The sequence below is a fragment of the Episyrphus balteatus genome, chromosome 1 (genome assembly GCF_945859705.1).
Source record: "Episyrphus balteatus chromosome 1, idEpiBalt1.1, whole genome shotgun sequence".
Classification (NCBI taxonomy): Eukaryota; Metazoa; Arthropoda; class Insecta; order Diptera; family Syrphidae; genus Episyrphus; species Episyrphus balteatus.
Window position 1 is genome coordinate 50,378,872 of NC_079134.1, and position 18,213 is coordinate 50,397,084.

The window sequence follows — 18,213 nt, forward strand, 5'->3', positions numbered from 1 at the left end:
TTTTTGCCAAAGTCCTCAAATGACAACGAATTCCTTGTTTTTCCATCTTGGCAAACAAAATTGCAACAAAAATAAAAACAAACAGTTATTTTCTAGTTTTGGAAAAATATTTTGATTTTTACTTAAATAAATGCACTAAAAAGAAGATCTTTGTGATACATTACCTAAATGATTAGAGACGTTCGATAGTATTATTATAAAGTTAGTAATTGCATTACTTGACACTCTTAAAATTGTTTTGAAAACTTTTCACATTTTCCTAATTCGCTATTATAGATTTTTGATTTTTAAAATAAAACTCCATCTCTTCTCTTTACTTGGTAACCTCATGCATACCATGAGCCAAGTACTCAACATTTTTGCTAGTTACACCAGCCATTGAAATGCGACCATCCTTGGTCAAATAAACGCTAAAGTCTTTTGTCAAACGTTCAGATTGTTCGGGTGTCAATCCAGAGTAGCAGAACATACCGATTTGGTTGGTAATGTGATCCCATGGGCGAGATGATCCCAACTTAATAAGATTATTCTTTAGCTTGGCTCGGACATCGATGATACGATCAGCCATACCCTTGACATCCTTCAACCACACAGCTTTCAGTTCTGGATCGTTGAGAATTTCGGCTGCAATACGGGCACCATGTAGAGGTGGATTCGAGTACATTGGACGGATGAGAATTTTGATTTGGGAGAGAACACGATCGGCTTCTTCGGCAGATGAACAGATCATTGAGAAGGCACCAGCACGTTGTCCATAGAGACCCATGTTCTTGGCAAAACTTTGGGCCAAACAAAAGTCTAGACCTTCTTTTTCGAATAGTCGCACGGCAGTGGCATCTTTGTCGACATCACCGCTGGCAAAACCTTGATATGCCATATCAAGGTAAGGGTACAACTTCTTCTTCTTGATAACATTGCAAAGTTCCAACCATTGTTCGGGTGTGGCATCAACTCCAGTTGGATTGTGGGCACATGCGTGCAGAAGAATGATTGAGTTTTCTGGAATTTTCTATAAATAAAATATAAGACTATAGATAAAATCTTATGACTCAATTTAAATAAAACAATCATTACCATTATATCCTCCAAGCAGCCCTTGAAATCAAGTCCACAGGTTTTTGGGTCGTAGTAGCGATATTTGTTAACCTTAAGTCCACAATGTTCGAAAATTGGGATATGGTTTCCCCATGTTGGAGCGGGTAGATAAACTTCACGGTTTCCTTTCCAGAATTTGCTCAAGAAAGCTGCACCAATACGAAGGGCACCAGTTCCACTGATTGCCTAAAAGAGTAAAATAACTAAGTTAAACATAACGATTCTTAATTTCAATGTATATTTTTGTATTAACCTGAACTGTGGCATTATGCTTTGCCTTCAATCGTTGTGAATCAGCTCCAAGAGCAAGTTCAATGGCGCTTGCCCAGAATTGTGGCACACCAACAATTGGAGCATATTCATGATCGGCGTGTTTGGCTAAAATACGTTCTTCTGCCTAAAATTTTATATACTTTGTAACAATTTGTTCATTTACAACAAAAATGTTTGGTTTTTCTTACGGTACGGACACTCGGCAAGACAAATGGTTTACCATTATCGTCACGATAGGCACCTACACCGACGTTAATCTTCTTGGGGTTTTGATCACGTTTAAATGCTTCAGTCACACCCAAAATTGCATCGGGAGGACCCATTTTGACATCAGACCACCATGAGCTGAAAAAAATAAACATATCATTTTATTTCATGTTTTTATCTTATACTCCATCATACTTGATAAGCGATAAGTAGTACTATGGATGGTTTAATTTTAAAATGTTCGCTAATAAAAAAAAACCCTGGCGGAGGAAGAAAAGAGCGCACGGAGACAACTTGTTCAAAGAGATCGAAAAGTCTTGCAATTAAAACAATACACGAAGGTTCTATAAGATGCCAAACGGCGTTTTCTTGAGCTTTTCTAGTTGCTCCTTAATGGAAATAATTTGAATAGAGCAGGGTAAGAAGAGAACCCACATTCAGGAAATGAGACATTTCCACCAAAATAGAAAATGTTATGGAAACTATATGAAAACTCAGAGCCGCCAATTTTCCGCCTCCAATGAATACGTGCATGAAAACATGCTTGATTTTTTTTTTTTTTCGTCATATCGTTTCTAAATGAGAGGTATAGAGTTGGTTCAATTAAGAAAAGAATTAAAAAAAAAATTGTTTTTTCAAGCTGAGTTTTCCTCAGCAAAACCAAGGGTTCCCGCAAGCTTATCTAAGTCTTTGGAAATTAAGCACAAGTTTAGGTGTTATTCATATGATTTATTGAACCAAGAATGGAGAGCCCCTCTGAAGGAATCCATCATGGATCGTGGGTTCCTCAAGTAAGTAACTAGATAATTTTGGGCGAATAAGCATTTAACAGATGAAATGACGTCATATACATTTTTAAATTTTGATTGCTCTCCTTCCTACTAGGATATTGTGCGAGGCATCAAGAAATATACCACTAAGTTTGTAACCTTAAAAAATTGTAAGGCATTTAAACCGCCAACAGCACCAATTGGTAAGTTGTGAATGTTATTCCTACTATTATTTACGCCATGCTGGTGTCATACAAAAGTTATAATTTTAAAAGTACATCACTACATTTTAAAAGTATAAATATCGGGACAGAGAATAAAATATGAATCAAACATGTACATTCAATTAGACCTTATTAAGATTAAAGTCATTTATAAACAAACACGCTTATTAAAAATTCGAAATTAAAAAACATTTTATCGCTATAGTATTCTTATCAAAGTCTATAATAACCAATTGCCGTTATTAACACGAGTGATTTGAGAGAACTAATTTTTTTTTTTCAAATAAATAAAGTGAATGAAGTACTGTTTAATCATAAAAAAATTGAAAATATATAGTTAGTCATTGTGCCCCAGCTAATGCAACGAAATATGAAAAACAAACATTTTCATTTTTTTAGAATTTGAATTTTAATCAAGCCTGTCTCATGTGCTGGGTAATTGCAGGCTATCAAATAATTATTTTACTCAATTTATATTTGTAATTATTCTTGTGATTTAATTAAATTAAATCAATTTATGAATATACAGTGCTGTGCAAAACAAAGGCAATTGTTTCAATTAAAGTCATTTCTTTCTCCTTTAATGCAGCCATTATCGACTCCAACAACTCTATTCTGGAAATGATCCATAATTCCGTTCATTTCGTTTAGCGGGCTAGAGCCTACAGCTGAAAAAACCCCAAACCATCACTGATCCTCTGCTATGCTTACCGTTAGGGAGAATATTTTTTTAGTTTCAAACATGTCCATGCTTGAGTGCCTGGCTGCCATTCCACAATCGGAATAAAACAAGTTAAAATTGCTTTTATCACTGAAAAGCATATATTTCCGTTTTGTTATCGACCAATTCAGATGATTTGTAAATACAACCATGATGAAGTATTTTTATTTTAAAATTTAAAATATTTCTTAAGATCCTTTCATTGCCTACCTTTTTAGACAATGTTTAGTGTAAAGGAATGGCTTTTTTCCGAGCCAAAAGACATAAAGACCAAATCTCTCAAACTCTTCCTTACTGTACTTGATTTTGAAGGCAGATTAAGTTCCTCACAAATTGTTGGGAAAGTCGCAAAAGCATCTTTTATCAACAAACTTTTTATTCGCCTATCATTTTTTAGGGATATTTTGTGATGGCATCCACCCAAGTGATCTGCTTCAACTGATTTTTCGCTTTTTTACTTTTGACTATATCAAACTCACTTGACATTGCAACTTCCCAAAGGGATACAATTTTGTTTTATTTCGGCTTGAAAGTGTTCTACAACTCAGTAACGAATTTGATGACGCGTTTTTTTTCCGTTATTCCATTAATTAATTTATACAATTCCCAAAGCTAACAACTTTGTCACTGCAAACAAAAATTTTATTGAACTGACGCTTAAAACCGTAACCTTAACACCAAGAATCGAAATCCTTGAAAAATACGGTTAGTTTTTCACAGTCGAAATTCTGACTTTAGTTCATTTTTCAATTTTTAAAATGTTTGTATGTATTAACCCTCTTTAGGCACACCTCTTTTTTGCGAATTTGGTTTATACTTTTTCATGTCGCTAGAACTTTTTTCGATCTCACTATTTTATAGAGAATCATGTATGAAATTGATGTAGAATTTTCCGAGAAATTCGAATATTGTATTCACAATTCCAAAAAAAATGTATTTTGACCCTTTTAAAGACACTTTTTTGTGACCACTTCTAATTTTTTTCCTGCCAAATTCGCACCCGTGTGCCGACAGAGGGTTAAGGATCATTATTTTCTGTTGAAATTGCTTAGCTGATAATTATATAAACGACAAAAAAAAAATATTAAAACAATTAGAGCGGGCGGCCACTGCAGAAACGCTCAACTCATCGAGCTAAAGAAAATTTCAAATGGGAAGTGAAAGAGGGCTATTAGTAGTTACGAAAAGCACAGGTCTTCCCGTTCGCATCCTGGCACGATTGGCGTGGTAAAGTGCATTGTGCATCTCATAGAGTTAAAAGACAATATTGGTGTCAAATTAAAGGTGATATTGTCAGCTATCAAAATTCAGAGGTCTACCGGGCGAAAGTCTGGCAGTTTTGTCATGCAGCCCGTTTTAAGGCTAGAAGCGATGAAAGTGAGTTTTTTCATAAAGTCTTGTTTTTTGGTATTTTGGTCGATGAGTTAAGGAGTTTTTTCACTATAAAATAAAAATAAGAGTTATTAGCATTTAAATATAAAACGATGTTTTGGAAAAAGCTTGATAGATTACTAACAATGACCCAAAGTATATGCAAAACTACGAATAATTCATGAAAAAGTCTCAAATAATACGCTGCGCCCCTTACAACTTACCGAATTAAAAGGCGAATTAAATTTCAAATTAAAGCTAATAATGTCTTTTTTTGGAAACCAGAGGTCTTCCAAGCCAAAAATTGGAATTTAGGTCACGCAGCTTGTTTTAAGGTTAGGAGCGTTTTTCACTTAAAACGTTCACCCAGGCTGGGGGTGAAATGTCAAGATGTGGCTTGGAAGACCTCTGGTTTTCAAAAAAAGACATTATTAGCTTTAATTTGAAATTAAATTCGCCTTTTAATTCGGTAAGTTGTAAGGGGCGCAGCGTATTATTTGAGACTTTTTCATGAATTATTCGTAGTTTTGCATATACTTTGGGTCATTGTTAGTAGTCTATCAAGCTTTTTCCAAAACATCGTTGTATATTTAAATGCTAATAACTCTTATTTTTATTTTATAGTGAAAAAACTCCTTAACTCATCGACCAAAATACCAAAAAACAAGACTTTATGAAAAAACTCACTTTCATCGCTTCTAGCCTTAAAACGGGCTGCATGACAAAACTGCCAGACTTTCGCCCGGAAGACCTCTGAATTTTGATAGCTGACAATATCACCTTTAATTTGACACCAATATTGTCTTTTAACTCTATGAGATGCACAATGCACTTTACCACGCCAATCGTGCCAGGATGCGAACGGGAAGACCTGTGCTTTTCGTAACTACTAATAGCCCTCTTTCACTTCCCATTTGAAATTTTCTTTAGCTCGATGAGTTGAGCGTTTCTGCAGTGGCCGCACAGTGGATCGAAACTATGAAAAAGTGGTCATGGGACTGTAACTTCTGATCTAATGAACGGATCCTAAAACGGTTTTCGCTATATTGCTTCTTGAAAATCGCAGAATTGAATCCAATAAAAAATCACAAAAAATATTTAGTTCTTTAATTTTTTTTTACTTAAAATAGCTGTTAACATACAAAAACTACTAAATCCTTATTTTACTACACATAAAATTAATATTTTACGTTATTGTCTTATTTATTAAGTAAAAAAAAGCGTTTACATATTTTGTTAACAGTCTTTTAAAATACCGATTATTTGCAAAAAAATTATTATGAATAAAAAATAGCTTAAAAAGGATTATCTTATGTAAATATGTGTTATTTAAAAATGAATTGGTATTATTATGAAAATACCAACATAAACATAAAAAATATGATAAAATATAGATATTGTCAACTTAATAATGAAATTAATTTAAAAGATAATGATGGATTCATTAAAAAAAAAAACAACAAAAAAGCAAACAAAATACGATATACATACCTACTTATACACTAAAATTATTTATCAAAAAATCATTAAGCTATGTACAGCTAAATATGAAAGACAAGTAGCTAAAATTGCAAATTAAAATGTACAATGTACATAAGAGCGACCAACGAATGATCAAATGAACGAACAAATGAAATTGTACATATTTTTAGAACAAATTTCTTAACAAAAAACTGGAGTTTAAATTTTTCAAAAAACCAAAAAAAAAAAAAAAAAAACACATTTTATTTTCTTAAATAAGAAACAATTCCGAGAACAAATTGTTTTGTAAGACAAATTTTATTTCGAAGCCATAACATTATTTTAAGCGAACCTAGTACGCTGCTGAAGCGAAAAGCCTCCAAAGTCAGCAACGAAAGTCAAAATTAAATAATGTCAATAAATTAAAACTTGAAAATAATTTTGAAGAAATTAAAATTCACAAAGTGCAAAATTCTTTTGGACCAAGGAATTATTTTACCTGAAAAAACATTATTGAAAACTTTCCAAGTATTTAAGTACAGGTACCTAATAATATCGTTTGTCAATCTCGTGTGCTGTGAAACGAAAAGCATAACAAAATTTTTCGTTGTGCTGTTTTTTTATACAAATTTCCGTTTCGCTTCAGCAGGATACTGGGCTTTAGAAATTGAAATATATATATATTTTTTTTTTTTAATTTAAATTTTAGTTAGATTGCTACTTTATTATCCAGATTTTGTTAGAAAATACATAAGCATAAAAAATTACAGTTCGTTCATTCGTTGATCACTCTGACAGTGCTTTACTCTTAAAAAAACCTTAAAAATTAATTGTTTTTACTCACTCTTTCTTTATTTTTTGGTCAATCTGCCTTACGTTATGTATTCAGTAGTTACATTCTTGGTTTTAACTACCCCATGTCACTCTAAGCTAGCCAAATAACACCAACCCTCCCCTTTACAGATAGGAAAAAATAAAAAAAATAAATAAAAAAATACTACCTAAATGGTTAAATTTATAAAGATGGTGCTCTAAAAAACGGGGTCGGATTCGGTCGGATCCAAATTTTTTAAAATATTATACACGAACTATTAAGCTTTCATTCTAGACTACTAAGAGAGTGGGCATATGTGAGCATTTTTTTAAAAGCCTTTTCAAAGTTGAAGAGAAATTTTCAAAAAGGGTTATAGAAAAACGTGTTTTAGAATTATTAAGAAATAAAATTTTAAGATTTTTTCTTAAATATATATTTTAGATATCAGTATCTTATCAACAAAATTTATTTCAAGAAGATATCTTAAAAAATGAGCCAGATATAAGAGTATGAAAATTTCTAAGAAAAACATCATTTTTTTTCTTGTGAAATAGTCCCGACTTGAGACTCTGTATCTTGGAAACCAAAACATTTTGATAAAAATAACTTGTGGATTATGAAAGAAGGGACAATTTTCTATGATTAACAAACAAAAAATATGTACAAGAATGAAAAAAAAAATTTCACCCAATGTCCGTAATTTTGTACTAGACGTTCCACTGTGGGCCGCCCGGACTAAATATTTTGTTCCAGTTTTTTGTTATAAAATTTAAATTGATGAAAACGACAAAAAAAATCCCAAATTTTTTTAGCAGGACTGTATGTATGTATGTAATTGCAAATTTTTGAAGTGCCAATACAAAATATATATTAATTTTTGATACCTAATAAACCATCATTCATCCTCTTAATTTAAAAGTTGTTGACGTTTTTGTTGTTTTCTTTTTATTTTTTTTTCTATGTTTACCTTAATAGTATGACAAAGCGATGAAATCTTTGTGAAAATCTTTGCAAAAAATCCCACCTGGTTTAAAAAAAAATCGAGATCTGTTGGTTTAGCTGAATAAATATGAACATTGTTCAGTTCTTTTTAGAATTGGGTTGCCGTTTATACATAGGTTTTCAACGGCATTAACGGCAACCCAACTCTAGGGCGACAATATGAACTAATTTTGGTTGATCTTGTTGCATACAAATTATATCAAACTGAATCAAAACTAGTTTTACAGCCAATAAAACTAGCTATTTCTGGTTTTATGAAATTCGAGTTTAATCCAAAACTAGTTTCAAGATTGCGAGTTCTTTCTATACTTATGACACACTGTATGTAAGTATAGATATCATGGTATAAAGTTATAGCACATGTGTCTCAGCGCAGACGACAACCATCAGGTTTTAAATACTAGTGTTTTTAGCTAAGTAAGGTTTTCTGTACTAGCAGTGTGTCACTGGTACTATACGTCAAAACATTTTCGATTAGTGGAAAAACTTGCAATCTCAAACTAAGCTATTTGTTTATCTCAAATTAACTAAGGAGTGGGATCATTCTAGTTTCTAGTACCTAGGTACCTATTTATAATTAAAACAAATGAAAAGGCTAAATGGTTTTCAAGTAACCAACATTTATCAAAAATGTTTAATAATAGTACCCAAGTGCTTGACTTCTAATTCAAAGATTAAAATCTTCAAATATGTATTTTTATATGACAATAATAAAAAAATAATCAATTAGAAAAAACACTCATAATGAACATTGGTTGACAGCATGGGGGCATTTTATTATCTTTGTTTTTTATTTTTCCCCCGACTTGCCTGCGTACACAAAAAGACGTCACCACATGTTTTGTTTATCAACCCCCAAACGCAAATTATAATCGATCATGAGTGTAATATACGTATTATCAAGGTTCTTAATCTTAAGTGTTTACTTGGAGAACTATCTAATAACCTTTAAAATTGGAAACAAGATTTTTTAAACAATAAACAGAATGTTTTCAAAAATCTGACTTAATTCCTGGTTAAGTTTAATTCCAAATGAAGAATTAAAGGCTCAACTGAAAGTTATTATGTAACGTATCAAAAAAATGACATCAAAAATATGAAATTAATTCTTCTCATTGGTTATCTATAAAACCACCTAAAAATTGAACTTTTTTTCTAAATTAAGAATTTGAAAAAGAGATAGAAATAAAATTGATTCCATGCACAACCAAAACCAAAGTTGTGTATAGAAATTGCATAAGTTCTTTTGTTTTTGTGAAAAATACCAGCCCCAAACGGATGAGACAATTTTTAGCCGCTGTCGGCCGCGGAGCGGCGAACTGGCACCTAATCTCAATTATTTGCTTACTAAATAAAAATTCGTTTGTTTTAATTTCAAATGCAAACAAAAGCAATAAAAAATAGCGCAGTCTCAAATTGACTTCTAAATTATGTACATAATTCTATCTATCATAATAATTCGGGGACTCGTGGCGGTGAAGCAATCACCACCGGAAGGCATACGAATGGTTGATTTTTCTATGTATGACCTTGAAATGACTTTCCATGGAATAGAGATACGTTTAATAGGGCAAATTATATTTTTTTTTAATCAAACATACCTATTCCTTTGGGATGTAATGCTAACAGCATTGCCCAAAATTCTGCTAGCTGGTGCAATTGATGAATTAAGTTTAACACAAATGTTTGCCATTCTTTAACTTTTTTTTATAAATGCAAGAGAACCCGAGAATACCCCGGAGAAAATTAGCCAATAAACAACTAAAATTCTAAAATGCTGCAAAATCGGAGGATACCAAAATGTGCTGGAAATGATTAGTTGAATGGAAATGGAATTATTATTGAAATTCAGCTGTTTTCAAAGCTCTTCAATCTAATGAAATGTCAAAAAATTCGTTAAGTTGTGTTTAGTATTGCCAGGTATGTTTTTTTCAAGTGGAAGAAACGACAGAAAAATGAACAGCTCTGAAAATTTTTTCGATCTGTTTTTTGTTAATTTATCGATAATTTTTATGAACGCAATATAGTAATTGATAGAACCAAATACAAATACAAAATACAATAGGGGTATTCACGATCTGGTGCAACAGGCCTAGTAAAAGTGTAAAATTTTATTTTTTTACAATAGATCGTGAACGCACCTCTTCTTATCTATAGTAAATATTGAATGGAATCCATGATATGATTTATATCAGCTTCACTCTTTTTTTTTACGGAGTTGTCTTTCCACCGATGCTTCTTCTTTTTTTTAAATTTTTTTATAATTTCATTCTTTGTTGTGTTCGGGTTAATTTATTTTCACAAATTACATCAAAAGAAACAAAATAAAAAAGAATAAGAATAAAAAAGATAAACTGTTCATCATGGGCGACACGCGACGACGGCGAGCTGCCATCTGTCAAAAAAATTTTACACCATTGTATTTTTATTTTGCAATAGGGTTAGGGTATAGCAAAAGTGCAAGACCATTGTAAAATTTCAATCCATATATTTTGTTGTTGTAGTGTTGCAAGATTTTACACTTTTGCACTTTTGCAATGATACTAGACCAGTTGCATCGGATCGTGAATACCCCTAATATTTTTTCTTTAAAGCCTAGAACGTAGATCGCGATAAATTTTAGCTCAGATATAAAATTCCAATATAAAATTATCACAAAAAATTTAAGCCTAGTACGCAGTTATCGAAAAATCGGATAAATTTTTGGGATAGAACTGTTCCTTTGGGAGGTGGCAAAGTACTACCAGTGGTTTACTATCGATTTTCAGTGGAACGCACTTTCAAAGAATTCAAATACAATATAAAAATTGTATCAACTCGGGAAGTAGATGAGTAGATAAAAGTACTTAAGATTAACCAAAACATCTACTATTAGTAGACTACCACCTCCAATAGAAAAGGGCTGATAATTTGTTTGGGAGCTAAAATTTATCTCGATCTACGTGCTAGGCTTTAGTTGTAAAAAACATGTGCACGCACAAGAGAAATATTCGCACAACCAAATCAAAACACAAACAAAAAAATGACAGCTTTGCCTTTGACAGTTCTCAAGAATCTCTTCTTAGTTGTTCTGACTCAAGATCAGGGACAGAAAACCTTGTTCTAAACTGTTCCAGACAGTATCAATGAACAGCAAAGCTAAAACAGTTCAGAACCGAAAAACCTAACAGAACAGCAAAAAGTAGTTCTTTTCTCTCCGGAAAAGCGTCATTGAACAGACATTATACAAACAAAACCTTTGTTCAGTTATCAAGACAAACAGATCTTTTTGCGTATTTTTATTTTAATGTTGGTATTTCTGTTCATAACTGTTGCAATTGTCAAAAATAAAAATTAGAATTCAAAAGTGCCTTCAAAAATATTCATCTTTATTATTTTAATTTCTTTAATAAAACAATAATAATTACAAATAATGAATATTGTTTCAACTGGTCGATCAACAATACTATCTGAATTTCCAGATTTACAAACAAAATTCACATATCAACATGCAAATAATGAGAAAACAGATTTTTTATTTAGCCAAAAACGCCTTTTACTTGAAGTGAATGAAAAATCTGGTTTAGAATTTTTAAGAATAAAAGATTCCACAAATCAAAGTATTTATAAAGTTTTTCGATGTGCTGAAATATATCTTCATATTACTTTTGTTTATTTTCAGAACCAGATATAACTCGAATTAAGAAAATTAAAATTGATAATTTGGTTTGTATTGCTTGTCCAAAGCAAGGCAACGAAGAAGTCGCTCTTGGATTATCCAATGGTCAAATCCAATTGTTAAATTATAAAGATACGGAGTTTGTTCATAAATTTCCAGCAGGTAAGTAAATACTTTATCAAGTAATGTTCAAAAATTTTGTACACACAACTCATAAATGCATTATTAGGTAGTTTGTTTCAAAATAAATTCCATTTTTGAATGATCAAAAATTAAGGCAAAAAATACTGCAAATTCCCACAGGTGGTAAAAAATGTTGATCATTTGCTAAAAAAATTAAAATTTCAATGGCGTTCATTTCGTTAGATATCTTGACAAAGCTAATATGCTCGCGCGTCATTTTGCAGCCAAATCCACATGACTCGTCCCTGATTTCATTAGAAGAATCTTTTTTCGCATTCATGGCACTGTAGCAAGTGTCCTGAAAGACCTTGACATACACAAATCCCCTAACCCGGATATAGTATCCCTCTCATCGTTATGAAGACGTGTTTTTCCGCGCTGGCAAAACTACTGCGTAAGCTTTTTTATTTGTCCTATTCTACTGGTCTTTTCTTTAGTGAATGGAAAACAGCATTTGTCAAGCATGTCCCTAAACAAGTCGGAAGATTCATCCTTCAATTACAATGATCTGCAAAATTTGTCTTTTTTTTTTCTCCTTCAAATAATTTTTTGAAATTATGAAAGAAATTACTTTCCTAAATCAAAATCTGGTTTCAGAAAAATTCTAGCACGTAACATTTTTTTTTAATGATTTTTGAAAAAATATGAGTAGTTTGTACAAAATAACCCTTTTAGATTCGGTTGGACTTGTACAAAAATAAAACAATTATTCATATTCAGCTAAAATTTGGAGGACTTATTTCTCATAAGATAATCTATCATATGACACCAAACTTGTTTTTATTAATTAAAGCTTACACATATTTTAAGATACCTACTTATCTTAACAAAAACATCTTAATTTGAGGATTCACAATCATGTCTTTCGGATGTGGAATTTAACGGCAGAGTATGATAAGCTCATTAAATTCTGATCTCGAAAGCAAGAACAAGAAAAGTCTTTGACCATTCGCATGATGCAAGCATTATCGTGTAATTTCAAATTGTCGTCTTCCTTTCTGTTAATAATGGTGTTTTTCAAGAATCAATCGTTTGCTCTTTTCCTTGTTTTTTTTTTTTTAATGATTTGTTATGTTTCTTTCTTTTTGTCACTATCATAATCTGCCCATAATTATGAAAGCGGTCTAAGTCACTTTTTGCATTGTTTCAAAAAACTAATTTAGTAATTTTATTTAAGCGATTTAATTGTATTACTTTTTTGAATTAATTGAAGGAGTAATTAACAAGTCTACTTGCTGTAACTTCACTTTCAAATGAAGTTTAAACTTCTTTTTTTTTTTGGCAGTGACTTGGTCCACTTTCATAATTAATGGGACATGTCTATTCGGACGATGTCCAGTTGTATATTTGTTATCCTATCGATGAGAATGATTGGGGATGCGATAAATAAAATGAACCATTGTTTACAAGCCATACAAGATTGTTCAGGCAATGGACTCAAACTGAATCCTAATAAAACGATTAAAGCTTTGTCTATTTCTAAAACATTCAACCCATAGTTTTAAACAACTGCCCAATTAAATTTGAAACCCACCAGACAAATCTGGACATTATTATTCAACAACAAACTAACTATGAATGTAATAATAATGGTATCCTATTGAAATTCAGCAATTATGTTACTTTTGAGGTTGGAAGCAAACATCTAAAGTGTCTATAAGAATAGGTTATTTCTTATCGAAAAAAATTCAGGTCCACCATAATAAAATTTAGTAATAAACTTTTGTTTTTAAAGAAACAAAATTTTAAAAAATGGAAGCACGTGACAGTTCTTTCCAATAATTTTATTCAATATTTGGTATGGTCTCCTCTAGCGCATTTGATAATTTGGAGTGGTCTGTTCATTCCACCAATTAACTTTTGAAGGTTTTGTTGTAACTTTTCTTTCACTGCAGTTTTCTGTTGATTAAGAATGCTTGGAGGTCGCAAATGAATTTAAATCCGGATATCTATGTGGTCAATTCAAGGGTGGCATATTTTAATCTTGAAGATATTCTCAAACCACTCTAGCATGCATTATCGTGCATCAGGCTGAACTGTTGACCAAATCTAGGAATAATTGGAACCGCATGCTGTTCGAGAATATCAGTCAAGTATATTTGGGTACTTAAAGTAGGTCTAGGAGAGCTCACTAGCTCCGTACGTGTTGTAAAGTTGATTTTACTCCATGAAAATTTATAACTCATCTTTAAAAGGTTCGCGGGTTGACAGGTAGACTTCAGCATACCTCTCCAAATTTTCCCCACAAACATTTTATTCCATACCTTCAATTTAAGCTCACTCCTGTCTCATTTGAGAAAATAACCACGATACTGTGAGATAAAGTAATAAAAGGACTTTTCTGTAAAATAAATATGATGTGCGTTAAATTTGAGCAGGAGTGTAGAATAACATTAAATTTCTGATAGAAAGCAAGAATAGAGAGACTTTATATAACAATTTTGGGTGAAAGGGAGTTTTTTTCGAAGAGGGAGTAAATTGGTTTTTTTTTTTGTTTCTAACAGACTTTTAAGCTAAAAAAACCATTTTTGTCTCTTTGAATTATGAAACTAAGGTAAAGCATAAAATTGCTGGGTAAATAGGTGACATATTTTGAAGTTTTATTTGTGAACTATTTTTTGCAAGGAATTTTTTTCATTACACATTTTGAGTTCCGGCAAATCAAACCATTTCATTTGTTGATGATGATTTTATGCGGTGTCTTTTGCTCCTTTTTAGAAATGAAAATTTCTTTTTGGATCCAGGAATTTTTTTTTTTAATTGTATGCCCTTCTGATCCCAACATGAAGTTCAATATCTGTTAAATAACTTAAGGAAAAATACATACTCTAAAATATCGAAAAATTTTGTCATCCCCTTTTGAAAAGTCATTCCTCAAGTGTGGGTGAAATGTATTTCGGTTGTTTGTTTGAATTTCGCTCAAATTGGATTTTTTTAAAAATTATTTGTTAAGATGTAATACAGTTGCGGTATTCTTTATAAGTTTTGTCTGACGAAGGACGTATACAAGTGGGAAAGGTAGCAATAAACTAAAGATATTCTTACTGTCCTAAAGCTCGCTTCAACCAAGTTCATATAAATCTGCACTTACCTTTAAATTTCATAAGTATTTAAAACTTCCAAATAAGCAGCGTTTGTTAAGTACCTACATCCTACATATTTATCAAAAAGTTTTTGATTTCTAAAGTCAATGGTCTAAGATAAATACTATTCATTTGGAGTTAAACCATTTTGGTCACATGAATATGAGGTATTTATGACAGATTATCATTAAATCTAATTTTATGTTGAGATTTTGTTAATATAAATCTTGTTAAAATTATCAATGTACTAGCTGACCCGGCGGACTTCGTTCCGCCATTTCTTGTATTTATTTCTAATTTTCGACTCTGTAATTAGTTAATTTTCAAAGTAAAAAGAGGATCAAAACTTGAAAAGTTCATAAAATGAGTTTATAAATGTTAACTTTTAAACTTTAAGCAAAAGTGGCCTATGCAAAAAACTCATGCATGCGCATGATTAAAACCTATATTTCCTATAAATTTGAGATTTTTTGCAGACTTTTAAAAATTCCAAAAAAATAAAAGACTACTCAAAAATGTCCCTAAAAATTAGGTTGTTTTTCAAAAATTTTTATTTCAAAATACAGGGCCTATGAAAAAAATCCGTTTTAGACCCCTAATTTTTTTTAAAATATCTTTCTCATGGTGTAACTCAAATTTCTGTGCAAAATTTTGCGTACCTCTAATTAGTCTTTTGTCGAAGGTCTATGACTGCAAAAAAATCTTCACAACTTGGTTTTGAAATTTTTTTGAATTTTTTCAATACCTTTTTTAACTATTGAATAAATTTGTCTATCATTTAAAAAAAAGTCAACTCTTTACGACTTACCGTTTAGAAAATAGCCTCTTTTTTCAATGTCGTGTTACCCCTATTTACCCTATAAAATCTTAAATTTTTGTTTACCTTAAACCTTCTCCTCTTATGGCTCTTTGATTAAAAAAAGAAATTAAGAAAATAAGTCAGTCGGTGTGGCCGGTTAGCGAACGTACACAAAACCAAACTTTAATATATATAATAGATTAATATCCTTTTTTTGTCAATCTCGACAAAAAATCAAAATATCACAAATTCATCTAAGTCAATTATAATTAGTTGGCTTTGCCATAATACCGACGATTCTAGAGATATTAACCAAAGCATGTTTAAATTATTTTTGTTGCTTCCAGATAATTCTCGCAACAGCGTCATAAGCTTGGACTACAATGCCTCTGATGAATACATATCGTCTGTTTATGAAAATGGAAAAATCAACATTTATGGAACAAAAACAAAAACCAAGTTGCAAACTTTAAACTTGGACCACAAGTAAGTTTCTTTTTTAATCATATATTATCATTTTGAAAAAAAATTCCAATAATACCAATCATAGTTCAACTTTATGTCGCTTTCATCCAACAAAACGCTTTCACCTATCAATTGCATCCTACAAAGGATCAGTTTATATTTACGACATTCAAGCGAAAAGAACGATATTTACATCACAAGAATGCCATGCAGCTCCGTGCAGAGACCTTTGTATGTCGCCAGCTTTGCCCGATGTACTCCTAAGTGTTGGCTATGACTGTATAATAAATGTCTTTGATACGCGCAAAAAGTCTAAACCACAACAGATTCAGTATTGTCATCCTTTATCGACAGTTGCCCTATCTGAATGTGGCAATTATTTTTGTGTTGGAAATTTAAAAGGTGAACTCATATCTTACGACATGCGTAACACAAAGAACTACTTGGCCGCAAAGATAGTTCACGACTGTCCAGTAACTAGAATTGCATTTGTTCCAAATGAAGTTGAAAGTGGTACTAGTTTTACTACTACTGGAAATCAAACGAACTTAGATCCGACACATTATGATGCTCGAAAGTCTTTGGCTAATGCAGAGCTAATGGCAAAAGGTAGACGGGATTCATTTTGTGATTTCTTAGACTTTCAAGCGTATCGTGGTAATGAAAAAGTTTCAAGTCGTCTTACTACTCGACAACGCGATAGCTTTGACTGGGACGCTTTGAATAAAAAGACCCTTCATGAAGACTTCCGGATGAGCATAGTTCCATCCATAAATCAACCGAACTGCACAAATTCATCAGAAAGTCCAAATCCAGGTAGCAGTTTTGAACAATCACCTACATCTGGCAAGGAAAATCTTCCAAGTCCTTCTAGGTGCGAAAGTCTTCAAATTCCCAGTTTGTTGCATCGTCGAGAGGACTTGAGTGCTTTGCGAGATCGCAGTAACACCGATCAAAAGCTTAACAAAATTCAAGAGGAAAATGAATTTGACATTATATCGGGGAATGGTTCTGCTGAGAAAGATGGAGAAGTTATGAATATCTCTCAAAAAGACATCGATGGTGGGTGTTTCCTCAAGCTGAAAGACGATCAGAAAAGTACTCCCAACAATTTTAAAACAGCTTCCTCAGAAGGTTTTAACAAACTCATCAATTCGAAGCCGCCACAAAACTTGGATGTTCTGCAGGAAATTCAAAATATTCGAATTGAAATGGAAGAACGCTTTACCCAGCTCGAGTCAGAATTAAAGTTTAATGCTGAAACTAATAAGTGGCATATTTTTACACAAAACTGCAACTTGTGGAACAAACAGATGAATTGCTCGGAAGAAATTAAAACTTCATTGGGTATTTTGTTGCAAACAGATCCGTTTGTAAATGAATATTTGCGTATGAAGGAAGAAAATCAAATGTTGAAGAATAAACTGCTTCAGTTGGGTCAGCATATTTAATTTTTAAGAAGGAATGATACCAGCGGCATTTGAAGATTCACAGAATTGTTCAATTTTGTATTTTTATTTGAAATAAAGAAATTGTTATTTATTAAAAACGCGAATAAGTTTTGTAAAATTAGTATCATAGACCCTTAGTAATAGACCCGAATTTAGCAAAATTCGATTTTATAAAAAAAAAATAATGGTAATGAAACATACATCTAACTTTTTAACTAAGAATTGCCTTAGAGGCAATTCACCTATAACTAAGTCGATTTTAAAATCATAGCACTTTTTTAATTTGGAAATGAGATGTATGTATGTTTTATTTTTTTTTTAAATCGAGCTTTCGCTGAATTCGGGTTTATTACTTAAGGGTCAATGTCAAATTATCAATTATTATCTTAGAAAATGAAGATGGCAACGAGTCTCAGGAGTATTTAGTGAAAAGTGCTAGTATGGCCGTTGCAACGATTTTCCATTAGAGAATATCGTTACTTGATCGACTAGACAGCTAATTATTTTCAGTTTTTTTTTTATAAAATATTCATGTCCACTTTTTTGGAAAAGGTTTATTTATTGTTGATTTTCTAAAAAAGTGATGATTTTAGTGAATCTTTGTGCCCATAAACTTTTAAGTTGTTTGTAAATGAA

At 31.7% G+C, this 18,213-nt stretch overlaps 2 protein-coding genes across 2 annotated transcripts; one reads left to right on the top strand and one right to left on the bottom strand.

Annotated features, from left to right (window-relative positions):
• Window positions 1–85: 85 nt before the first annotated feature.
• Window positions 86–9,766, bottom strand: LOC129905641 (aspartate aminotransferase, mitochondrial). Its single transcript, XM_055981170.1, has 5 exons — window positions 9,540–9,766; window positions 1,557–1,713; window positions 1,349–1,492; window positions 1,075–1,281; window positions 86–1,009 (listed from the first exon to the last, which is right to left on the bottom strand). Exons 1-5 carry the CDS (start codon window positions 9,629–9,631, stop codon window positions 314–316), a joined length of 1,296 nt encoding a protein of 431 aa, XP_055837145.1. The 5' UTR covers window positions 9,632–9,766; the 3' UTR covers window positions 86–313.
• Window positions 9,767–11,273: 1,507 nt separating this feature from the next.
• On the top strand, window positions 11,274–17,671 carry LOC129906098 (uncharacterized). Its single transcript, XM_055981734.1, has 4 exons — window positions 11,274–11,537; window positions 11,600–11,758; window positions 16,009–16,147; window positions 16,212–17,671. The coding sequence occupies exons 1-4, from the start codon at window positions 11,351–11,353 to the stop codon at window positions 17,575–17,577; spliced, it is 1,851 nt and encodes a 616-aa protein (XP_055837709.1). The 5' UTR covers window positions 11,274–11,350; the 3' UTR covers window positions 17,578–17,671.
• Window positions 17,672–18,213: the final 542 nt, after the last annotated feature.

What these genes read in the sequence shown, in the direction of transcription:
- LOC129905641 (XM_055981170.1), bottom strand. Translation starts at nt 9,631, where the DNA reads ATGGCAAACATTTGTGTTAAACTTAATTCATCAATTGCACCAGCTAGC. An exon ending in TCTTGCCGAGTGTCCGTACC is followed by an intron (nt 1,493 to 1,556) that starts GTAAGAAAAACC and finishes ATAAAATTTTAG; the next exon opens with GCAGAAGAACGTATTTTAGC. An exon ending in AGCATAATGCCACAGTTCAG is followed by an intron (nt 1,282 to 1,348) that starts GTTAATACAAAA and finishes TTACTCTTTTAG; the next exon opens with GCAATCAGTGGAACTGGTGC.
- LOC129906098 (XM_055981734.1), top strand. Translation starts at nt 11,351, where the DNA reads ATGAATATTGTTTCAACTGGTCGATCAACAATACTATCTGAATTTCCA. An exon ending in TGTTCATAAATTTCCAGCAG is followed by an intron (nt 11,759 to 16,008) that starts GTAAGTAAATAC and finishes TGTTGCTTCCAG; the next exon opens with ATAATTCTCGCAACAGCGTC. An exon ending in ACTTTAAACTTGGACCACAA is followed by an intron (nt 16,148 to 16,211) that starts GTAAGTTTCTTT and finishes TACCAATCATAG; the next exon opens with TTCAACTTTATGTCGCTTTC.